Consider the following 26,695-nt stretch of genomic DNA (forward strand, 5'->3'; position numbering starts at 1 on the left):
CACACGCGGTCGCCGAAACGTTTACACCGGGACCGGGAGTTTAAACGCTCAAGAAAAAAAAAGGGAGAAATCGTTCGGAAGAGGTATTTAGCGATCATATCGGTCGAAGAGATCGGGAAATATCGAGATTATCTCTTGCGAAGGCGCCTCTCAAACTCGCTCTTAATCCGTCTCGCTCTTAAATCGCACGGTTTTTTAAGATAAATTACATCCTCGGGTGGGTACGACCGGCGGAAAAAGATGAAATTAGAGAAAGAGAAGATTTTATATATCCCGGACCTTTTCTCAATACTTTTTCATAGAGTAATTCTTTTCATGGTAATTAGTTCAGTCTGACCTCCTCTCGGGACGACCACGATATGTCACCGCGGAAACACACCGGCACCTCTCTCTCTCTCTCTCTCTCTCTCTGCACTTTTCTCCCGTGTTAAATCTTGTCATCGCTAAAGAATCGTTCTTGATTACACTTCCAACGCTACGTCCGCCGGCGCCGTCAACGGATGCGCGCAACTACCGTGCACATGCTGCTTAGTCGGAGCTTCCACGTCATTTGACTACATTGAGCACATCGTGTAACGACTATTTTGCATCGGCTTAGCGCTGAAAGGATTAAGTTTATAACCGAGTTTCAGGATTACGAAGTTGCGATGCGGTCCGTTGATGCGGACGGTTCATTCATACCCACGAGCTTTATCGTCACTAATTGAGATCTCGATGGACCCCAACTTCGCGCGAGCTTGTTGGCATTGATAGATGATGGATGCTACATCGCCGTGGAATCGCACATATCAGGGTCAACGATCTCAAGCGTCCCACGAATGTATATGGATCGACTCATTCGGATGGAATCAAATAGTTAAACTCATGTCGAGTTTAAATTCTTTACCGAGGCTCTGATCTCTTGAGGAAAGTTCGAATTGCGCGTAGGCTGCATACCGTGCGAGCTCGTTACGTGCCGATGAAATCGAGAGACCGATGGTCCGCACGAAATTTCATCTTGCAATCCATTTCAAATCTTGCCAGATTCTTCGAGAAATTTAAGGCGAGACGCGCCGATGCGAGGAAGAGCAAGCGAGGCGCAAGGATTAAATATTTCATTGATTTTAACGCGTCGGCACAGCCCCGTCGCGTAAAGCGTTTAGTACCCTCTCCCTCTTTCACCGCGGTGTCGTTCCTGCACACTATTCGTCCGCGAAGTTTTTCTATTCTTTTCCGGTCGCGCGCGCGCGCGCGCGCGCGCGCGAGAAGAGCTCATCAGCTAATGGAAATGGCGATCGAACGTTGGAAACGATATCGATCAAAATATTCGACCGTTGCGAGGCGAAGAGAAAACTGGCCGCGACGGCGACGAAAAAAGAGAACGGCGGCGACGGCGACGGCGACGGCAGTGACAGCGAACGCGAATGCGCAAAAAAAAAAAACGCAGCACGAGAGGAAAGACGGGCGGCAGGGAGGGTGGGAGAAGCTACCTTGTATCTGTAAAGGCGGAAAATAATGTAATTATAATTTACGAGACGCAAACAGCACAATAGGCAGATACGCGCGAAACGAAATCGCGTCGAACGGCGAACACCAGCGGCGGAGGAGAAGAAGGCGGAGGAGGCGGTGGAGGGAAGGGACAGAGAAGAAGCGAGAGACGACGAGACAAGTCGGGCGGAGTCATCGGGAAAGCGGCGACAAAGTGCGACGACGCGGTGCGAAAAGCCGATAAATCAGCCGACCTAGTCGGAATTAGTTACCGTTCCATTTTGTAGCAACGTTAAGTAAGTTGCCTTCCGCCCGCCTCCCCCCTCCCCCTCTCCCTACCTTCCTTCCGCACCTGCCTCCGCAACTCTCCCACTCTTTCCTCTCCTCTCTCATTTCCTTACTCGTCCTCCTCCTCCTCCTCCTCCTCCTCATCCTCCTCCTCGGCATCCTTATCTTCTCATCCGCCTCCCCCGCCTGTCCCGTTTCCCTCTTGTTTCTTCAACGGAGGAGGATCCGACGTGTTCTACAGAGACTCCGTTCCCGAGACAAAACCGTCGGTATATCCGTATCTGCGACAATCTCACAAAATTTTCCCGATAAAGACTGCGCCGGTCTGTTTCCGGCATGCGTCATGTCATGCCCCGCGCTTAACTGTCGTGTCTTATCGATGACGTTAAATACCCGTCGGAAAGCTCGAGCTTGTGGAACCCAGCCGTCGCGCCGTCGAATTGCCGATTGTGTGTCTGCGCCGGACGTTGTCGATCGCCTTTTCGAACGAAGTTCATTGTGGCCTTCGGCGAGTTCTACGAACTTTCGTCACCCGCAAGATGCAGGAGTTTTTGATTATCGGTTTTGGCAGCGCTTCAAGAAAATTGAAAAAACTTTTTCCGCCAAGAATTCAATACAGCTGTAGATTTTTAAGGTCATTTGAAATCCGTTGAAACACTCGACGGGATAGTATTTCCAACGACAAATGTATTCATTTTCTTTTATAATAGTTGCAGCATTTACAAAATATCTCCCTTTGCCCCTGTGTCAAAATAGAAATTGCATTTTTTACGAAATTTTCTCTCGACTATTATTATTTTTTTCTTTCCTTCTATTCTTGAAAAGTCACGCGGTGAAAATCATATTGATATTAGATGCGTGCGTAATTTCTCGACAGTTTCTCATAAGAGATAATAAAATTAACGCGAGCTGAACTATTGACCTTTGCCGAATAATAAAGTATGCTGAACTTGCGCGATTTCAAAGGTCACTTAACGCGCCTGCAAACGATAAACGAGCTGCTCGCCAGCCAGTAAAGTAGGTGATAACCTTTTTCTAGGCCACAGGCTACATCTTTTTTATCTTCATCTATTCGTAGCGGCTATTCGCGTCGCATCAAAAAAAAATTATGCAAAAAAAAAGGGGGAGGAGGGGCCCGAGGGAAAAAGTACGCGTTGGAGAGCACTTAGCAACGCTTATGCAATGAGACGCTATTGTCTGAAAAGCTCGGTAATTAATCAATTATCTTACGTACGAGTGACATTACAGTTAAAAGCTATTTTAAAAGAGGTAGCGTATCCGTGGCGTTTTCTCTTATTTATAAAAACATTTCGTATCGCAGCAGGCTAATGCGACGTGAAAGATTGATCGGTGATATTTTTTCACGACCATAACTCAAGTTTATATTGAATATACGAACCTTGATGTATTTTCTGCGAGTGCGCTTGACGTTCGACGAATGTGAACTGAAAAATAGAAAGATTTCGTAAATTTTGAGAGTAAGCGAAACGTTCGTTTTCAACGGATTTTTCGATAATTTTATTTTCTCTACACTCTCTATACGTATATTTATACCGTTATGTATAATGCGCTTGAAAGGGGGGGGGGGGGGCCGGGCGTCTGCGGAATTGAGAAAAGTAATTTTTCATCGCGGAATCGTCACGTCGCGGAATAATCGGAAAGAGTGTCGAAAAAAAGTCTGATTTAAAGTCTAAATTAAATTTCATAGCCGGTGGGACCGGCGAACTTTTTGCCGTCAACGGCAAACCGCTACGGTGGCTGCGAGCGCGGCAGCGCGCGCGGATGTTCGTATTCGCGGTTGCGGGGCGAAATGCGCAAGAAAATATGAACGTTCATCATTCGAGCGGAACCGGAAACCCATGCGGATATATCCTCGGTACGGATACGATTCTGCTGAGTGAGAGGCGGATATGGGTGGGCAGAGGGGAGAGTTGCTTAAATCTGCGGAGTTAGGACAGGACTTACCGCCAAGACGCGGCTCGCAAATGGCGTTCAAATTAATTTCAACAAAGTTCGTAAATTATTAATACCCCGCCGGGCCGGCGGCGGCGGCGGCAACGACGGCGGCTGCTGACTCGCTTGTTCCCGGCTAAATGTGCTGTTTAATTAGGAAATCCGCGATTGTGGTGGAAGACGGGGGATTGTCAACGGTTTTACGTTACGTTACAGGACGTTACACCACGGAGGACCGACCTTTCCGTGCGCTGACCGTCCGCCTGCCTGCCTGCCTGCCACGCGGCTGGATTGCGAATATATCGCGCGGCCGCCAGTGAAACGAGCTTAAAACTATTCCGACAACGCCATGCTACGCCGCCGTATCACCGCCGTGTGTTGCGCCCACGCGCAATTACGCGGAAGTTTGTAAAACAGCGTGCCGAGATCGTCACCATCGCGCCTAGTGGAGTAATGCTTCGGGGAATTTCTTTTTTCTTTTTTTTTTTTTTGTCTTTTTCGCGACCAAAGTGAAACTGCAGCGCGAAATTGCGCCGCTTCGGACTAAAGTGTTAATCGCGGCATTTCATCGGATTATCAAGGTGAACTTGACTGACTTTTACAAGTTTAGTCGTTCATAACGCGTACGGGAGAGTTGCGCAACACACCGGGGAATTCTGACAACGCCATTTTCTCCCCTCATACATAATATATGATAGTTTACATAAACAACGATCGCTATTCTAAAAACTGTCGATTGCCAATCTCGCCGGGATAGCCACGTCTGGCAGCGCGATATTCTCGCCCGTATAGAAATTGATCGCCGTAAGTGAATTCGTTCTCCAAATATAACGGGAGAGACGTAGTCGGAATACTTGGTGACTCTAAGAATTTTGAGAGGACGGCTCATGAATGCAAATTAAAACGTTTGCCGCTTCTGCCGCTGCGCATCTCTTTCCTGTGCTAACCCAGCCTTTCTCAATGTTATTTGGCTTCCCTTACGAGCGCGACGTTCAAAAGTCGATACTCCGCAACGCGGATGGCGTTTAAATAAAAAGTTTCACGTGTAGTCACGCATATCAAATAACGTATGCAGAATATAAATTGTTACCTTAAATCCTTAAACGCGATAACGTGATGTCGATAAATCTATAGAGTAATTAACGAGGTGACAGTTGTCTATGTTACGTAATTAACTTGCACCAACGTGTCGAGAGTTTCACAGAGTTAATGTACTTTTAATCGAATATCGTTAAACACGGTCAACATCGCGTTGCCTTGTAAAGCGGTTGCATACTATTTTCACGACATTAGATGCCCACAAAATCGTAATGTCCGTCTTCTGCTTTCTGCTTTCTTTATTTCTACGGTGTGCGCATTCTCCTAAGTTTTCCCGCAAATATATATATATATATATATATATATATATATATATATATATATATAGGGTGCAACGCAATGCTCAACAATAAGAAAGCTTTAGACGGCAGTGGCCATTACGGCACGGCATAATGCACATTTCCAGTCCGACATTTCCAATAATATGCCGTTGGAGTGAAAATTATGCATTGACAGAACGACCAAGAAACGGTAGAGAAAATTAATGGAAGATGCAATTTTTCCAACAATAAGAATAAATATATTAATATTAAATTTAAAGACGCGCTGTTTGGAAAAAAACTTTTACGTTGCTCCAAACTCAATTGATATAGATTTAGAGAGATATAACCAATACCTTCTTTATTTTTTAATAACACCTCTCAAACAAAAACACAAAATAAAACTTTGAAAACATAAATGCAAACTTGAAAATGTTTTCTGTATAACATTGCAATTTTTATAATGTTTTTGTAACACATAACTAAAACTAAACGTCTGAGTAATTAATTCTAAAATTGATATAATAGTATGGCAGAATTCAAACATATCCCCATAATAAAGAAATTAATTGTAAAATAAATTGATAAACTAATTGTAAGTAAATAAAATTTATTTCGATGTATTAAACAACAATGTTTAGTGAGATGAAAAGACCAAAATTAAATATTTTATATAAATTCCTTTAAAAAATAGACAATTTATTTGAAACAAAATTGTTACGAAGAAAACAAACTATACATTTATAATCTGTTTTCAGTTACAGAAAAATGGACCAATTTACAATAATTTTATGTTTTATATCATTATAAGAAAAACAAAATAATTTTACGGAGCTACAAACACATAAAATAATCTATTAAATATTATCAGTAATATACTTACTGTTGTTTAAACTGTGTGACTTGCAAAGTAAAATTGTGCAAACTTTTTCTTACTTTTGAAGAATATGTTTTTATTATGGATTTTATGTATAAAAGAGCTATGAATATTAACCGATTTTTATCTTTTTATCTCTATAAGCAGATCATGTTTTCGTCAATATTAACACAGTACAGTGTTTAGTTTTCCCCGAAAAAAATAAGGGGATATCGCTTTAGGGGTCCTATGATAGAGTGTGCGACCTTTCTCTAAGTATATTTTCTTAACATATGTCATGCGGAGGTACATTACCGTATAGACATAAGTCTCAAAGCGGAAATCGAACTAAAAATGACACTAAGAGAACGGATGAAAAGAGAGGAGCTGGAACACAGCGTGAACGATATTTCCGATATGGCAACGCAAAGTTCGAGATAAGTACGCTTCTGATACAAGCACTCATACAACATTCATGACTGACGACGACGCGATGCATTGATACCTCGCGCCTTTCCAGTTTCAGCGCATCCAAGTCCTTGTATCAATGCCTTTCCCTCTCAGACGCAACTGCTAAAAGCGCCGCGCTGGAACTGATACAAATATCTTCTCTCGTTAACTCAAAGAACCTCACACGCACGTACACACACACACACACACAAATATATTTGAGTGTACAAAGATCGTTAAGGTAGCTGCCCAGCCAAGATATTGCGTCACTTTTTCCAAACTCGATAAAGGCTATTGTCGGCCTCGCGTCGGCGGCTTTGAGTCGCGAGATCGCAGCAACGGTGGCCCCGTGGCCAAATGACAGTTTTATCGAATTTCTTCGTATCCTGAATACGAATGTGTTTCGAAACGTATATTGCACAGCCAAACGTTGAATTACGAGATAGTATTCCCGGCATTCAATGCATTATTGGACTATCCCTAAGCTAGCTTTTCGCCATCCCGATTATACGCATCGTATAGCAATATTAATTATCGCTGAGCAGTATCGAAACCAAGTCAACAGTAAGGTTACACTGCACCCGATGGCTCGTGCGAGCGATTTGTTTAGGAATATAACGGCCGATAATGATCGCAACTACGCGGTTGTGACAACCAACCGCGTTTAGATGTATATCTCAATAATATAATTTTTCGTCATATAATTTCCATGTACGTAAGCACGCGCACAAAAGGCACGCGCGTAATTTTATATCTTTGAACGTGAAGCACGGTAACTTTGAATTTTCACAATAATATTGCGGAACGCTAATGGTTTACGCATGGATAGACAGCGCTATGTTTACCACCAAGAGAAGGAAAACGCGCGGGAGAAACGCGGAAAATATATTCACGAGAAAATATACAAATACGCACGCTCTCACGCGTTCGTAACGCCAGGGGTTACCTAATGACGGCATTTCTTCGGTAGATTCATCTTGCGAAGCGTACCTCAGCGATTCTGGCGTTAAATTACGGAAAGATTAATAACTGTCGGGAAGATTAAAGCGTAGAGACTCGAAACGAATATGCGCTACAATCGCGGTGCCGTTATACGCGGCAAAGCGGGTTAAGATATTTATCACATTAAATAATTTTGTACCTTCCTCCTTGTGAGACTCGTTCAATCTTAATGCTATGCGAACATAGACGCGTAAAGACGGTGAACTGTTAAAAAAAAAAATGAACGCGACGGCTAGCGACACGAATATCTTTTGCATCTCTTTCTTTATCTCTCTAATAAACGGCTTATCCTAAAATTATTTGCCGTTGCTAATACAAATAAATGTTTTTTTCTTATTACCTCCATATCTGTCCATAATCCACCACCGGATCTTCTGCGTTTCAACGCAGAGCGAAATTTGCAAAATTCATCGTATATATTTTAATTTAAAATATTTTATTTTCGCTAATAGAAGTAATAAATATGCACCAGGATTATTATCATATTTTTGTAGTCTTTGCGTGACTTTTATGCAACGCGTCCTCATGATACACCAGAGCCAGTTCTCGTTTGCATATTATAGCAGGCGTCGATGCGCAAGCACTTGTAATTAAAACACGAAATATTCATAATTTAATTCGTACAACGTATCTTTCAGTACAAAAAGACGAGAGCGGCAACGAAGGAAGCTGTCGCGTAATTTAATTTTGCTCCCCCTTTTTTTTTCTTTCTTTGGCTGTGCGTCAATTAATTACTTTTGTTACATTCCTTTTTTTATTTGTCGACTGTTGCTGCTCGTTAAGTCACCGTGCATTCTCTTTGTTACAGCATCGCTCTGCGACGTGGTTTACAGCAGCGATACAACAAAAACGGGCGTAGTTATGTCACCTGGATACCCGAATCCATACCCACCCAGAACGCACTGTACATACGACTTCCAAGGAAGGGGAAAGGAACGGGTGCAGGTGATATTCCAGGACTTGAATCTGTTTCACTCACCAAATGATCCGAATGAGTAAGTCCATCATATTTTCTAATCTTAATTATTAGACACATCAACGTGATGGAAATCGTATTATTCGCATGTGTAGTTCTCCTGCTAAATCCGTTTTACAGATATATCTTCACTCGGAAAATTTTATCTTTCTTCGCGGGACACATGAACTTGTATTGATTGATTGGCGCGTAGTCGGATATGCCGGATCTGTACAGTGGTAGTGTTTTCACGAATACACTCGACTATCATTAGTAACACCGTTTAGTAATACCGTAACTCTCGTGATACATGATACCCAGAACCACCAGTCCTTTCTTATGACACAAAAGACGTATGCTATCGGGTATATTATGTATTTGCACGCGCGTAACAGACGTCGCCCCACTCTACCTTCAAACCGCTCCGTTGCAGTACGATAAGTGCAATCTTAAAATTTCATGAGAAACGTTTCGCCGTAAGCTAGACTCTAAGAAGAAGGCTGGTATCGCTTCATCTTATAACTTAGTACATTACTGCTTTATAAACCTTCCGCTTTAAAAAAATTGTACGATATATCGAAAGTGTGAAAGGAGAAATCACAGTTTCTGTTATCTAACAAATGCGCAGTGAAATTGCTGCCTCGGAGATTTTCAAATTTCTCTCTTGGCACGTTTACGCACGTCGCGTTTTCCTTCTTTCCAGGTCAATACCCGTTCGCCTAAATTCGCCCCATTCGTATAGGTAAAGTTGCATCGTCACTTTACCGATGCAAGAAATTTTACTTGGATCCTACAAAAAGATTCTCATCCTTAAAAATCTGACCAAGCTTTCGAGAATACCTCCGAGTTGCGCGAAGGTCGACTGAAAGCGTTTCCTCTAACGTAGAGATTGAGGGAAGAGGGGGGACTTGTCGACCGAGGACAGACAGATCAGCATAGGAAATCCCGGGAAACCGCTGCGATACAACCGCTGCGGGTTCTTCGACAATTGCACTCGCTGCGATCGCTCATCCCCTCGTTCATTTTCCACGTGACTGATCTTAAACACGATTTAATTAGGGTTTGCGCGTACTGACGTTCAAGTGTGGTACTTTCGCCGCTCTATAATCGTCTGCCGTGCATACTACAATGATCACAAGAACCTCGCTATCTTTGAAATGATAGTTGCCATTAAATAAACTCCGAGCGCTATGATCGATATAACGCATACGTGAATAATATAACTATCATAACATATTTTCCCTTCTTCTCTTTACGACAAGGTGCGAAGCAACAATAGCTTCAAATAAATTTGTGCACATCACTAATATATACAGTCATTGAAATTATATTTAATTGCATACATATATATATACAGATCTTTTCAGAAGAAAAACAATATCCCAAAAAATTCAAACGTCAATATTATAATCAATGTTAAATGTCATATTTAATGTTATTTCAAAATACATCACATTAAAGTAATGTAAGCTTGACTATGTCACATTACTTGTTTATAATATATTGCACACTTGCACAGACACTTTGTAACGTATCTACGCATGATGCACGTAAGAAACGTGGGTGCATTCAGAGGTAATTTCTTTTGAATAGGACGTCAGAGCAGCTACGCCGTCATTTGATTTTCCTGCCCAGTTTCCTTCCAATCATCCGAATAGATTGGTCGAAATTTTCCTCGAAGCATATAGTCGGGTATTCATATAGCAGTGCCATACAAATTTACTCATGTAGGAAATCACTGCGCATGATCATATACGTAGGCCTGCCTGTGCGCAGGCAAATAATATTCTTTATTGGTTGTATTGGTTCTCTCCCGCTATGTCTTGTGTATTGTAAATTGGCTGGTAAAAGCCATTCATTGTGAATTGTGCCCGCAGGACAATTGCGTAATTATGATACAGTAAACCACGGCACGTTGAGTTCAAATAGGAGGAGCATAATAGGAATGCTCAAACGCTAAACGCAACAAGGGATCGTCGCTACTTTTACGCGAAAATGAGTTTAACATAGTTGTTCTTTTATAGCTTATGATATCATTTTTGTTAAAAAAAAATTTGTTAAAAAAGAAGGAATGGATATGTTTTCCTTCTTTCAACAATTCATGAAAACTTTGTAATTTTATTCTTGGCGTAAAAATTACATAGACCGTTCAAAATATACTGTTTTCAAAAATTTTTCTTTGATCAAAATGGATCTCTTGTCGAGCATGTACTTTCAAACATTATATTTATTTTGACCAATCTCTCATTGGATTTACTGTTAAAACAAATAAAAATTTAATATTGAATGATGATGACAATAATTGTAGAAAGAGAAAAAGAGAGAGAGAAAAACTTGAGACACAATGGGGTAAGATCAATATCTTTTTACTGAGATGCTGTCATGCAATGAAATATATGACTATTGCTATTAGTATTATTATTATTAATTGTCATATTATTATCAACTAAAAGTTGTTACAAATTATTTAATGCGTTTACTGTGCTCTCCGTAACACTACACTGAGTTGCCTTTCTTTAATATACTTACTTAAATTACGCAATGATAAAATTCCATTTTTTATTATAAATTTGTTTACGTTATATAACAATCTTTGTTGTCATTTTGATAAAGTGTTTGTGTTAATATTGATTAGCTGTAATGCTTTATATTATCATATAGTAAATGAATACGTGTCGAAGCATAATGACGCACTAGCCTATGGGGCAATATAACAGAATGCGCCAATAGTATACGCACGTGGCTGTATACGACATGTCATATACATGCAGAAGTGAGGTTAGGTTAATGCCTCTTTAATAAGTTTAATGTAATGCTTTTAATAGCAATACATACGGAATTATTGATGACATGGTTTATTAATGACATTGAAGTGATATATTTATAATAATTTCTATTGTATTAATTGGTGTTGAAAAATTGTTATTTTTTTATAAAATTATATACGAAAAAGCAAAAGGCAGAGTTGCATGTGGAATAACAAGTGGATAATGCTGTACGTGCAATTATTAAAAAGGGTGTTATCATACAAATTATTTATATTGTATAATAATATGTAATTTTTTAAACCTATTAAATGTTAATGTTTGGGAAATAAACAAGTTTTGTGAGATTATTCTTTGCAAAAGCATATCCATTAACTTACTCTTTTAAATTAATAATTAACAGCTTATTTAAATTATTATTTTACAATAAAATGTGTTTTTTTTATCGTGGATATTTTAAAGAATATTTTAGTGGCAAATAGAATTAATTTATTCATTTCTAATATGTTGAAAACTTGTTTAACACTAAATAATATCTCTTTTTATGCCCCAGGTTTCTCTTTATACATTTGCGTTTTTAATACTACACTTTAAAATGAATTTAAATACATTTCAGAGAGAAAGAGAGTGAACTTAATTACATAACTTAATGCCAGTGCACAGTAGCTTAATCAGCGTGATTTTTATTACTTTTCGAGGAATTTTTTGCAAAGTAGCACTCACAGTATGTTTGCTAATAAATGCAATATAGAATCTAACGTATTCAAATTTAAATATTGGTTCATAAGTTGCAATTATAAAAATATTCGATCAAATATTGCACTCTGTCTTCAAATATTTTCATATTATTATGAAAATATTATTTGATTATGATAAATATATGGTAATATTATGGTAATATTATCTTATTGTATGTTTAATAAATATTGTAATTATTGCAAGATGTTTACTTTGAATATAAAGTCTACATCTTAATAAGTGCTATGCAATAAACGAATGTAATTATTTTGTGAACTCTTACGCGTACAATCGCAGTTATTTAGTATTTTGAATTCAGATTGCACACAGATTGCAATGGATAATTTTCACAATGGACGACAGAGATTGTTGAGAATTTTTGAAGCAAAAGTCCAGACTCGAGAATGTCAACTCGGTGTCGAGTTATCGTTCAAAGTTCGCTAGCAGCGTCGTAAGCACGGAATATAAAATTGGACAACGTGCAACGTGTTGCAGTACACGCTCCGGTGCGCGACCGGGACAAATACATCTTGATTCCTGTTCCTTGTGTTCTAACGGGACGTGAAATCAGAAATGGAAATACGAGTCCCCCCGGTAGCGGAACGTCTTTTGTTGAGGAAATGAAAAGTTTTTCCTATCGAATATTGTTTCGTGACGCGTAACGAAGACTGCACGTCGAAGCAACGCCAACCAACGTTGACACGACTACGCTGCAGCGTTATCGTCCAACAATTTTTTTGAAATTAAACATTCCACGAGATGTCGCAATGAGAATTGCTATTTAACCAAACATCATCCACCGTAGGATAATAGGCAAATATTTTTTTTAAATCAAATTCCTACTTCAACTTTCTCCCTTCTCTCTTGCATATCGTTAGATTCTATATTACATAATATACTTATCGTGCAAGGCAAGAAGCAAAAAATACAGTTATTTCCAATTATTGCAATTATATGAAAATTTCAATCGGTTTTCCAATAACTATACTCGAGAGAATCAGATATCGGTTACGGCACTCACTCGCAAATACGCGCTCTTGAAATAAATAAAATGATTAATTTTATATTATAACATCCGAAAAGAGCACTCTATAAATAAATCTATTTTCTATAATCTATTTTTTATTGCAGCTGCGATGGAGTCGATTCACTAGTGGCATTTGTATATATAGACGGGAAAAAGGATAAAATAGATTCATTCTGCGGGGAAACACCACCGCGGCCTATCATGAGCAACGGTCCGCGGCTGTCCTTGGAGTTTCAGGGGGTAACGTCGTCTCGTCATTCGAGAGGCTTTAAAGCAACGTACACCTTCATGGAAAGTAAGTGCGCAACGTATCGATTTTAACAATAAGCTCGAGTCTTTCGTTAGCCTGCGTTAAAACGACGATCGCGCGAGAGAAAGCTACCGTCTCTTCGCGCGACAATTGAAAGTAAATTCCCTAAATAGAAGTCCCCCGTTCGCGCGCGTAGATTTACACGTATATTGTCTTCCCGTAAATCGATCGGGGATGTTCCGGTTTAGATGGACGACGGGCATCATCGGGAATAACTTATCGACGTGGAACGTGTTCGCGGCGCCAAGATCAGGCCATGACGTACGATCTTATATATTCGCGGAGAGGAGGAGGAGGAGGAGGAGGAGAAGGGAGAAGCGGTGCCGTATTCCGGGCTTTTCTCCTACGGGCACCTATGTCCCGTCAAAATTTCAATTTCCGCCGAACGATTCGATCGCGATAGCAATGCGTCTCGCCGCGTTTCGCCGTTCATCACCCGCAGGTGAGCCCGGGATTGTAGCGCATGCACGCGTCGGGCGGGCAGCGGAACAAATGGATCGCGAAGTGTGTTCATCTTGACGGGGGATCGTTCGGGGCTGCCCCTACGGCGAATGCCGTGGCGCGACCGTCCGTAACGCATGGAGAGTCAAGGGGGACTAAAAGTTCGCAGGCGCGTGCAGCAGCGGCGGCGGCGGCCACGGGGGAGGCAATCTGTCTCAAATATCAAGCAGCGGGGGGGGGGAAGGGGGGGGAGGGAGACAACTTTGCCGCGCGCCGTCAGTTTAAGGAATGAATATCGCTCGATTATGCTGAGTATTTTATCGTCCTCCGACTACCACCGGAGCGGAGAGTCGAAAGTTCGCGCGCTATCGCATAATTGAAACGCAGCAAAATGGATCCTGACCTATTTTGCAACGGTGGAAAGAGATACGGCGGCGAAGTTCCGGCAAAGTCGCTCCCGCTATGGCTCCGTATTATGAATGTTAACGGCGAGTTTGAGTTTAATTTTTACGAGCGGGACGTACCTATCCCTTGCCCCTCCCTCCCCTCCCCTGCCGTCTTTGAAACTTCGCGGCTGAATTATCGCGCTGGAGGATGCGGGTACACGTTCTTCGCGGGGGGGGGAGGGGGAGGGAGGCCCACATAAATAGACTTCGGAGGATCCTCGAAAAAGAGCGGGGTCGTCCTCGCAAATCGAAGTAGGCATTCGGCAATCGAACTGGAACGGACACTAAGGAGAGATTCGCGCGCACCCTCTCTCTCTCTCTCCCTTTCCTTCCCTCCTCCCTTCCCTCCGCTTTCTTCGCGCTGTAAAACCAGAAGACGCGGGGGTCTCACTCCCGAACTGTCACAAGCACAACGACGTTCTCGACGACGCGAATCGATATGACGCGTCTCAGGAAGGACCGCCGCCGGAATCCTGCAGGAATAACATTCTACGCGCTGACTAGGACATTTCCTTGGGGGAAGACTGATGTCATCTTAGACTGATATGTGCGTGTCAACCGAGTCGCGCGATACATTTTCCCTCTGCGGCATCTGCACATATATCTTTGCTCACGCTTGAAACTAGTAATTATGACATCGTCACAATGTGTATGTGTGTATGTGTGTGAGAGAGAGAGAGAGGGAAGTCGTAACATCCAGCAGACAAATTTCACGCTCCTCGTCGTTATAATCGACGTCACGGCGACAATGGCAGGCGGATAATCGCGAATTACGCCGTAACGACAAACACGCCGTTGCAAACGCGAAGGACGCGAGATTTATGACGTCTACTTGGTGTAACCCGCCCTTCTTGCAATTAGTCCCGTCTTCCGCCTCGACGGTAAATTAGACTCTCCTCCTCTAGGTCTAAAAAGCGGGGCGAAGGGGGGGGGAGGTACCTGTCTCCGCTCGGCGCGAACGTTTTGCGCGATAACTGCGCGAACATCTATTTTTCCTCCGTCGTTTTCGATCGTCGATCGTCCCGCATTTCCTCACGGGCGTGAGAGGGAGCAGGCAGCACCAACCGAAACGTTTCAAACGTTTCGGTAGTGTCGCGTCAGAGACCCATCGACGTCAGAAACTTATCGCTACGTCGATTCACAGTCATTTAGCCACGTAGACGACGCGACGCGCGCCCCAAAGGGCATCGACCGAAAGTTTTGGAATTCGGTCGAACAGTTCAAATATCGTCAACAGTAGCGTTGGCAGTTAGCGAACGACATATTCCTCGCGACGTGAGGGGCTGGCTGGGTGAGAGAACCCGACTCACCCGTCGGGCGAGACGGTGACGGATTTACGAATCCATCGTCGACGCGAGGCGCGACAAAGAAGAAGTGGGACAGAGCTTTTGGAAAACAACGCCGTCGTCGACGTTGTCGTCGTCGTCGGCGGCTGCGGCGGCGGCGTCGTCGCACTTCGACATCCAAGCATATATGTGTATATACGCGTGTCGTGTTTGTCTGACGCTTTGTACATATACGTATGTATAAGCGCGCGTGTCGCGCCGCGCCGGTATCAAACATATGAAACTTACGGCCGTATTAACAGCAACGCTTTAATGTAACCTGGCGTATTCCGCTTTTGAACTTCGCCGGAGTTGCGACGCAATATTTCCAACGAACTCGGCAAAGTTGATACGGGCGCATCGTACGTCGTATTGTTGCGTCAAGTCATACAGCGTCGCGCGCCGCGCTGCGTCGGCTTGTTCGATTCGCCAACTTTGGTCATCTATTAACCGCTTAACTTTTTAAGCGGAGCTAAATCTACACCTCGATGATACACGTTGTTGCAGACTATTATAAGACGTAAACACAATGAGCGGAGCAAGGAAAACCGAAGGCGGGACATAAGGAACTGTTCAATATGTTGAGTAGAGAACATACGTTTTGCCTCCTTGTTCTTTATTCCGGTCATTGTGTCTGGGCCATTAAGCGGATGCTGAACTCGCCTGAGACAAAATACAATTTTCTTTCTACAAGTATTGATTTCATTGGCCTCACGGATTAACATACCCTTTTCCGTAATTAAAGTACCTTTTTAAAAAAAGGTATAAAGAAGCGCCAAGTATACGCGCGCATAAAACGCCCTCAAAAATCTATTTTTGTACAAAATAATTTTTATTTGGCATTACATGTGCACTACAAAGGAAATTTTAATAAAATTGTTTTTTCCCCAAAAAAGAACAAAAAGTTTAGTTTCTCTACAAAAATTATGATATGAAGAAAATGCGCCAACTATGAAAATGGATGTTCATACGAACTAAAACATCCACTTTTACAAATAATTATTTGTTCAAATATTATAAATATCTTCCTTTCCTCACTCGTCCACTCTTTTCTTTTTCTATTCTAGTTCCGGTTCAAATGAAGTGTTTCTTCCTCTCTTTCCTTTAATATAACTAAAAATACAACATAACACAAAGTATTACTCTTATCTCAGAATACTTATTCCAAAAATAAAAATTTTGTGTAACTTGTTGGGCTTTACGGGGGTAGAAATTCTAGGCCGTATATTATCCAGTTTCTTTATTCAAGAGATTAACCCCTTGAACGTACGTTCCACACACGCTAAAGCACGTTGCGTAACAACACAGCCACGCGGGCGCCGGATGTTAATCTTGTCATCTATTAATGCTATCCAAAACCGTTTCATCGATCGCGTCGTGATCTAAAGAAGCGCGCATTTTAACATAACTTATCTGATCTTCAAATTAGACAGCCGTATTTCCCTCCACGATGTAATATGCACATTATGCATAAATAAAATAAAAACTGACACGACGCTAACCGCGCACACGTCACACGTCACTAACCTCGAACTGCCATTATTCTTTCTCTTCAAATTCCCCAGATGGATTTCCGAAACTATCATTATATCATCACCGTGAAACTCGCCGCGGATTAAGGGCCATCACACACGAAATGACAAACTGCATATGCATAGCATAAGACCGTTGAACCAATCAGCTCCCAGCATAAATCGCCATAAGCATACGGACGGCGCGGACCGCCACTCAGCGATGCAAGTGTGGCGTTGCAGCGCTCAATCAACTTGTCCACGGGCCTGATTGGCCAAGGCGAAATCCCCCTAGAAAGAGAATAGATAGGGTAGCTAGTCTAGAGTTTCAGTAGTAGGTTTTAAGTAAGGCGAGTTAAAAAAATCTTCTGTAACAATATTCACGAATAAAGTAAGAAGTAAAGTGTTTTATGAAAATCCATTCGTTTTGTCTTACCCTGCGAATACGCTACACAAGTGTCAACTCGTACAGCCATCTGATGGCGCGAAAAGCAACTGTACAAATCCCCACCACTTGTCCTGGCGGCCGGGCGACGACGATAACGACTACGACGTTTCTTAATCAAATTTATTCTTGAGCGAAAAACTTTAATCGCGATATCTCCGCTCGTAAATCACGTAGCAGAAAAATAAAAACACTTTTATTATATAAATCGGATGCGAGCGATCCATTAAGCCTATTAAGAAATCCATCAGTTTAGTGGTTATTAAGAATCCGATAATTACGGATTTTCGCAAACGACGTCTCGCGTAAAAGAAGCAACGGTGGTGCCTCGCGCTGCGCGTACACTTGACGCGAGACACTACCGTGCCTCTTAATATACACTTTTCAGACCCGCCGCCGAACGAAAAAGATACAATAATTCCGATCTTCTTTATCGACTTTTAATCTTACACGTCAATCTAGATAACATTAAAATTAAAATTAAACAAGGTAGCTACTTGAAAGGTAACATGTAACACCATTATCATTAATTTTTTGAGGTCGTTTCTTTTAACTATCGTTATAGATTTTATATTAAATTAGCCGTCAAACATAGTAATACAGACAATTGGATGCTGCTCTGTAAAAAGATCATCAGCAGAATTTTGTAAAGAAATGACGAAGAAAGTAATAAATCATTACTCTTGAGTATCGATAACAGTAACCCGTTACTTTCATAAAGTATATTTTTTTTGTAACCCTGCAGTATTATATAGATATGTGAAAAATTTTGAACATTAGTTTAATCCAAATTTATCCACCATCATAATACATTGCAAACTAATGTAAATTTCTATGACGGAGTCGCCTCTATTATGAATGGGAGGATGTCTTTTGTCTTTGATCAAGACCTGTCAACTCATAATATATAGAATTGCTTCATATAAAAATTCTATAGTTTAACTTTCAAAATGGAAATAATTTGGCCATATACAAAAAAATAACGGAGAGTTCTCATAATCAGATGTACACCTAATCTAAAAGAATCCCGTGAAATAAGATTTGTACATGCGCGTGTGATATTGACATATACATAGTGTTATGCAGTGATACATCGATATTATAAATCGCACATTCGATCGATAAAATGAACAACTCCAGCATTCCCTTAAGATGCTAGAGATACCCGGGGCTCGCAGAGGTCTCGTAACATGTGAACTGTATGTATAACTCCAACGTAACGCGTGCACGAACGTGCAGGAAGGATTTCTCATCGAAAAAAAAAGAGAGAAAGAGAGAGAGAGACGGACGACGCTTTAAATACCACCTTGGAACAGGGCCGTTTTGCATCTCGAAAGTTATTCCGCGCGAATAGTGGAGCCAGTGCCGGAATCGTTATCGTTGATTACAATTGCAAAGTTTGGAGGAGTCCGGTCGGGATAGGGCCAGGAAGGAAGGAAGGAAGGAAACGAAGGGAGCTCAAACCTAACGCCCTCGGATACGCGCGCGGTGCCGAACAGCGAGACGACGGCGAATCTTTTGTAATGTAGATCGCAGGACGATTTTAACGACGGTTATATCCCTCGAAAGCGTGATAAACAGTCCACATGCGCCCTCACGTAGATGCATACAACGGCCCGAGGTGATTCGTGGCGCGCCGGCGGTGCTGCTACACCCATGCCATGGCCGATTTCGGGACAGAGCGTCGCGATCTGGCGCAACATAAATTGCCGGATCGTATATACTTGAACATTCTTCCACGGCCGGGTATTATAAAAGTTCTCGCGAAACTTTATCAATTTTACGGATACGGCACGTGTACTAGAAAAAAAGAAATAAGAGCTCATTTACCATCCCTTTCTCTCTCTCTCTTTCTCTCTCTCTCCCTCCCTTCCTCCCTGCTCTCTCTCTTTCTCTTTGTCCTCCGCTTGCTTTGATCGCTTCTCACGTATATACGTGGGTACACATGTATATATATACATTCCGTGTCTTTATGTAACTGCATACGAGCCAGTGTCCGACCGAAGATTTGGTTTTGGTTTCGGTTTCGGCTGGTTTCGGCTTAAAACACGATTTTCGGCTACATTTCAGCCAAAGAATGGCCGAATCATCGACTGCCCTCGAAACTATGTTCAACACATGGAATACTGAGCATATAACATTAGATTATTCAATTTTGATTATTAACAAGTAATGTAAACAAAATAATTCTAAGTCATATTATTGTCAGTAATATATTACTGAAAAATTATTACAAAATATTTATATTTCGTTAATTAAGTTTTGTGCAAATGAAAACTAGAAATAAGAAAAGATGAATTTTTCTTGAAGAAATTTATTTTTTGTACTATTTTTTTAAGAGTTTAGGTTTTTGTTTTATTTTTTGACAAAGAATATTTTATTTTTATTTAGTAAGCCCTTATAAAAATGTAATATTAAGCAGTATTAAATTGGGCAGTAATTATTACCTATTTTGAGTATTAAAAGTATTAACGGCAGTGATTTTAATATTTAAAATGCGTATTAATTACTGGCCAATTTAATAATGCTCAGTATTACATTTTTATAAGGGAATTTTATGTAACTGTAAAAGTTTTAATTTTATTAATAAATAATTAATGTTTCATTAATATGTATTTTGATCCGTAATTAAATTATTAATTATGTATAACTAAACTAAAAAAAGTTTTGGTAACAAAACCTAATTTCGGTCGGACACTAATACAAACATCCGAATTCACTTGTTTACACAAACACAGTTTTCATAAAAATATTGAAAAGTGATTGGAAAACGATGTATAATGTATACTTGGGATACGCGAATTTCAAACGTTATAGAAATCTGCAGAACAGCAACAACTTTTGATGTTCTCTGCACAAAGTACACGAGTATCCGCTTTCGTCGGAAGGCAAAAGCCACCGCGGCTGAAAGGAAGGAGGGAGAAGAGGGGTCGGGCAATTCCCTCGGCAACCTTGAAAAATTGATACCGTAGGCCATCTCGACTAGGCTTTATCGAAGTAACGGGCAACTAAACGTAGCATTTTATTGGATCTTACGCTCCGGTACGCTGCGAATAACCAGTCGAAGGCACTCTTAGTAGCCGTGCGTGAACCTCAATCACGGAACCGTCGTGGCGAAACAAAATAGGTTTCCCGTCTGCCATGTAACTCGCCGGTTCACGAGGATTCGCTCGACCGACACACAATCCCGTGATACCAAAAGTTGGGAGGTACAGCGTTGTTCAACAACAAACACGGCGGGATTGTTGATCCCGTGTTTGCTCCTCCAGCGTGTAGCATCGGTGCGTAGTTATAATATCTGCAGCATCCGGTGCATAGTTATGCGGAGTAGTACTTGGTCGAACGTCGCCACGAAATTCGGAAGCTTCTTTTTGCGCGGATGCAAAACAGTGCAGTGCTTAACCAAAAGTTTGCTTATGGATATTCCGCCGCCCAAGTTACAAGTACAAGATACTAAACGTGAAACGCTGGCAATTAATAATCGTAACTTGTAAATCAGTTGGAAATTGTTGAATGGACGAACCTTCCATCGCGGGCGACGAATATATCCGGCCGCGTGCTATAAAACTGGTAGTTTATTACAATTAACTCGCGCAATTTATCGTTGTATGGTTTTGTCGCTGGCGTTCCCGTCAAACTGCAGCGCGAAACGCACGTCATCCCGTTCAAATAACATCCTGTAATTTCCGTAGAAATGTACAAAGCGCGGACAAACGCGACGTTACTTTAACCCCCCAACGCACACACCTCACGTAATCGGGGGCATTGCTAGTTGCGAGCGTGAAACAAACGACGCGACTGGAAAAAAGAGCCGGTCGAGCGTAGAGTGAGGTCATTTTAAAATGAAAACCCTACGCTGAAACGCGAGACGCCGGCGATACAAGTAGAAAAAGTTCTGCCTGCCGTTAACAATGTGAGACTTTAATTTAGGATCGGTGCGCATTAACGGTGAATCCTGGTAAGATGACGCGCAAAGAAAACAAAATAATATTGGTAATATCCCTCTCGGGGTCTGATGAAGAGATAATGACTGCAAATCATTAAATTTGAACGATGAAATTGTGCAAATAATTCATCGTTAAATAACGTCCGTTTTATCAAATATTCAGTGAACATTAAAGAACCATCGCGCAACTATTTACCCGTGAGCATTAATTCGATGATTTGTTGGTAATATCAACATCGGCAATCCATCCACTATCACACGTCGATCTCGGTAATTCGGAAGAACACATTTCGGAAAACCTATTTATTTATGCCCTCTGTGTGTGATATGATATCATTTGGAAACTTAGTAATATTGATTTATTTATTTACTCCATATCGTAATGCACTCAATCCGGCGAGGCTGTATTTTCTGGCACGTTGTCGGTAATCATCGAAATAAAATCAGCCAATTCATAATTTGTATGGCGCGTTGCAGCTACGCTACTCGCATATCGGACAGAGTTCGCATCGCGGATGAATAACTGATCGATTAAATTATAATATATTAAAATGTCTCGTTGGACGCTTCTCTCGCCCGATTGAAAACTAGATACGCAAATATTTAAATTTCAGGAAAACAACATTTCAGCGAAAGAAACATGTATTACATTTATTAGCTTGATATAAAAATCTAATAGAATCCTTTCTTTGATATCGAATTGTTGAAAACATACATTTTGCCGTCATATCGAGCTGGGGTTTTTTTTTTGCCTGGGGTTTCTGTTTCTGTAACTTTGTTTATACGCTCTTGATATACGCAGAATGTCAAATTGAAAAATAAATTAAATGTCTCTTTAACGAAGTATTTTCTTTTGCTGTTTGCTCAAACAATCTACATTTTTATTGAAATGTTAATACAGAATTAAATTTAATATCGAATTTAGTTACCGAAACAACTAATATTGAAAGTTCTCAAAAAAGTTGCGAAGCCAGACAATGAGAAATAAACTCCGAATTTCCTAAGGAATCCGAAGTCAGGGAAAAAATGCGCGATGCTTGGGGCATCCAGTAAATCAAGCTTCTTGCTTATTAGAGGTACGCTTAACAAGTGAGTAATTGTTGCGCAACTTTCTCCGAGTCCTTTCTTAGCTCGAGTGTACACGCTATCCGTATAATAAAGTCGATGTACAAAACAGGTACGCTCCTTTCCCCAATAGTATATCGTCGGAATGGAAATTCAGATGCAACATTCAGACGCAAAATTTAATCTATTAAAGGCTCGCGTACAGCAGGGGGGAAAAAGGAGTGAGAAGGAAACGAGTGCAATTTAATTTCCTTTTGGGAAAAGTCAAAGCGGCGTCCCAAAATGGGAGGGGGAATGCAATAATTCAGTGATCGTCATTTTTGAAATTTATAGATAGCCACGTCACATATTTCTACGTTCGATGTTTCGCGACGCTCTGCGACGTGCTTGCGTCCGGACGCCGCAAATGAATATCGGATCGCGGGGCCATGTCCGATCGAAGCGTAACACGCGTTATCCGGCGAGATGCGCCCTTAGCCGCGCGCGCGCGCGCGCGCGCGTTACCCGTCGCGAGCTATCGGGAAATGTCATAAAGCGAAGCGTGACCGTGTCATAAATATCCGAGTCTGACGTCGAAATTCAACGGGCGATCCCTACGGGAGACAAATTGTGCGACAACCGGAAACGCGACCCGCCCGCATTAAGGAATTACATGCGTGCAGGATACGCGGGCGCGCATCACTCACTCCCCATTTTGGATTGCGCCGATAGAATATACGCCGCGAAAGTCGTGCAAGGACGAGCGGATTGGCCGTGCTGGGTTGATGAGCTTTGCCCACTTGGCGATATATATATTTCCGCGCGCGGCGCCGAAGTGTACAATACAATTAATTCGGCATTTCAATTTTCGCGGTGAGCGGAACCGCCCATTAGAGCGGTAATTTTCGCATTTCCGAGAAAAATATCGGCGAATACATTTGGCGAATAGCTACGCGAATATCTGACACAATGCCGCGCATCGTATATCGTAATAGTGAATGATAATTTCAACCGTAATCAGCAGCCACATCGGTAATAAGCAGCTGATTTAGCAATACTCCCGATTATTCCGCATTGCGCTAGTGTGGGACATATAATTCACAAATATTTGCACTATATCCCAATCATCGGAGACGGTAAATTCTATTAAAAGCAGGTACCATAGCGCACGAACTGTTGCGATCTGTTTGTCCCAGAAATTGCTAATTACATGCGCAGGGCATTTCATTCTCAGTTGAATCAGCGAAATTGTATCGCGTATCCGAAACGGCCTCTTGCTGATCTCGTCACTTTTTTTTTTTATCCTATTATACACGTATGTTGCCAATATTAGATTGGAATTGCGAAGGATGTGGAATGTATTGATTGATACACGATGCACGTATGAATGATAAATCATTACGCGATTGTGCATACGCTGTTTATAAAAGCAAACATTCGCTTTATTTGGTCGCGATTGTTGAAAGGCGTTTAATGCAGTTTTATCAAATTTTCATAAGCGCGTCCATCATAATTTCAGCGAAAAATTCTATTAAGCTCCCTTAATCGGGACCGGCTAATGCGCAACGTTGCCATGGCTGCACCATGCACATTTCCGATGCGTCTTCCAATATTCCACCGGGAGGAGTATTTTCGCATGAATATTTTTCACCGCGAATATTTTCTCTATAATTCGCCGCCTTTCAAGAAACTCATAATTTGAGAGACCAGATATCTGCACTTTCCGTCGCAGTGCAATGCCGCCATGCAATTTCCATTTTTCTATTTCCCTCTCCTCCTCTCCCCCCCCCCTCTCTCTCTCTCTCTCTCTGTCTCTCCTCCGACAAAAGCGAAATTAATTAATTTTCGTCTCGCGTTACGGAAAACCACCCTAATCGCCCGAGTCGCGCGACGTCGCGACTTGCCGTACCTCAGATACAACGACGCGACACTGAATTCCATGCTTAATTCGCCAGGCAGGAGGCATTCGGTTCTACCGCCCGTGGCATCACACACTCGTATCACGCTCGCCTGATTAAAATCTTCGCGAGCACCGCCGTGCGCCGTTGTATCGCGTTACGTAAATCGAGGTATTACTCAGTTACGAGGTATACGAAAACGAGGGTTGCGAGGGGGGGGGGGGCACGCAAACGTTACCACGGCGAATGGCACGCGGAAAAGAGGAAGAGCAACCTCCCCGTGCAGCGCAGCGCGTTGTTTTCCGAGATACTTTAGAGCGCCGCCGAGGAAACCGGAAGTGTTTGGGACAACGTATACCGCGAACGTATATGTACAATATCCCCGTGAGTTTAGCTCGTACAGTAGCATTATGTCGGATGCTAAACGCCCGCGCGCTACAGCTCGATGGGGCGCGCAGCGCCGTTAAGGGTAGTGTCTCCCTTTACGACCTCGTAACAATAAAAATCACGGCGCGACAAGCATTAATTGCAGCCGTGTAATCCCTTCCGCGAAAATATCCCGCGAACCGTATATACACGGGTATTTAACGACGCCCGCGGATTAACGGTCGGCGAGAAACTCGAACGATTGGAATGCGTATCCATGACGTACGTCCCGGCTTCTGCTAGAGGGTATATTAATTTCCGGCGTATGTTTAAATTGCAAAACTATATACGATAGCTTTAGAATAACATCGACAACGTGTTTGGCCTATCGACGACAGTTTCACGCACTCCTGCATTCGACGCGCCGCGTAAATACAAGTTTCCCGCGAATTGATATGGTCATTGTAAACAATAAAAAAAAAAGAAAGAAAAGTCGTCCCTTTTTGTCTCCCGCGCGAGATTTGTTATTTTTTTACAATGCGAAATTTTGTAACCATTTTATGTCCCGTAAATAAAAAAAGATTTGCAGGATTTTGTTTTAGATATATACACATGTCAAACGCTGGAAACATGAAACGATTGCTCCGATTGCAGGCGTGGAGAAACGCGATATGAAGAGGCTTTAGATTATTACATTTGTTCCATGTGGTTTTGAAAAATTACAGGCGTACTAGCAACAAGCCCGCGGTGTGCGCAAACACAATTCCGCCATCTCTTCGGGGCACCATTTTTATCACGAGAATTACTTGCGCGCGTATATTCCGCGGGGACACATTTTGTAGATCGACTTTTCCAAAAATCGTCTAAATTCTTATCCGGACTTCATTGAAATCGCGTGTCCGAATTTCCTATGCATTATTCGCAATTTCTCAGCTAGTGGGCTGTGTGTGAATTTTAATATTACTTCTTATGAATATGAAATAGAGGCACAGTCGCGCGGTTGGATTTTGCATGAGCCGGCGACGTTGGCGACAGCGAAAGGGACAATATGATCGCAAGATGCATTAAAAGGGAAAGGTAACGGCTATGTTGCCGAACTGACCTCTCAGTCAACCGGCGGCGGGGCGTTCTGGCAAAGCTTCTCAAACATTTTCACACTTTTTTCTTTCCCGGAGGTTGACCGTCATGCTCTTCCTCTTCCTCCTCCTTCGCCTCCTCCTTCTCCTCCGACAAGCCGGCCGCAAAAGAGCGAGCGAGCAGACAGACCGCGTACACGGTGACCATAACAAATGCGGCTAACTAAGCGCAAAAGTCTCGCGAAAGCTTATTACTTGATGTTTACAGCCCGGAGGAAACTTGGGCTGCGCTCTCGCAGCGCGGTGTACCGCACTTTAGGAACTCACGAGAGGAGTTCCGCAGTAACTGCGACCACCGCGAGTCGTTTGAAACGGGGCCTGTGTGACAACGGAAGAGGGAGGAGGGTCCAATCCCGTAATTAACATACTCTCTCTCTCTCTCTCTCTCTCTCTCTCTCTTTCCTCGGCTCCTCCGCTCTCCTCCCTCTCTTCCGCTTGCTCGCCCGTAACCATTTTACGCGTGATGACTCGATGAGTGTCGACCTCTCACCGCCGTTGGCGGTGTCGCTGAAACGGATATTTTTCAACGAGAGAGAATGCGGCGAGTGGGTTGGAAATCACTTTCCCAGAAGTTTCCCGGCGGAAGGAAACGCCGATCTTTCCTAAACCATCCGCTCCACCGTAGCAGCAGCAGCAGCAACAGCGGCGGCAGCCGTCGCTCTGGGGCGTCCGTCGCGATCGAAGTTAATTGAGTCGTCCGTAATGAGGTTTCGGCCGCTTCTGTGTCGGGAAATTTTAATCGGTCGAAAGGAGGGAGGTCGGGAGAAGAAAGAGGTGCCTGCAAGTCGCGCCAACGACGGACGCTCGGAATGTTTGCAAGGAGTTATTCGATTATTTTACGTTCTCGCCTCGCCGTTCGAGTCCACCACTCGATTTGCTCATCGCAGCGGGGAACAGCGAGGGATCAGCCCTGAACAAATTCAACTACATCGGGCAGTATTGACGCGATTGAAAAAAAAAAAAAGTAT

General features: G+C 42.3%; 1 protein-coding gene across 1 annotated transcript in view; it reads left to right on the forward strand.

Annotated features, from left to right (window-relative positions):
• The window catches only part of LOC105833926 (suppressor of lurcher protein 1), a gene marked incomplete at its 5' end in the record, with an annotated part of 356,824 nt that overhangs the window by 318,363 nt on the left and 11,766 nt on the right, over window positions 1-26,695 (forward strand). Inside the window, 2 exons of the mRNA XM_028192272.2 lie at window positions 8,183-8,369; window positions 12,964-13,154. Coding sequence (XP_028048073.2) covers window positions 8,183-8,369; window positions 12,964-13,154 — 378 coding nt within the window. The remainder of the gene's footprint in view (window positions 1-8,182; window positions 8,370-12,963; window positions 13,155-26,695) is intronic.

Source organism: Monomorium pharaonis, chromosome 1, assembly GCF_013373865.1.
Source record: "Monomorium pharaonis isolate MP-MQ-018 chromosome 1, ASM1337386v2, whole genome shotgun sequence".
Classification (NCBI taxonomy): domain Eukaryota; kingdom Metazoa; phylum Arthropoda; class Insecta; order Hymenoptera; family Formicidae; genus Monomorium; species Monomorium pharaonis.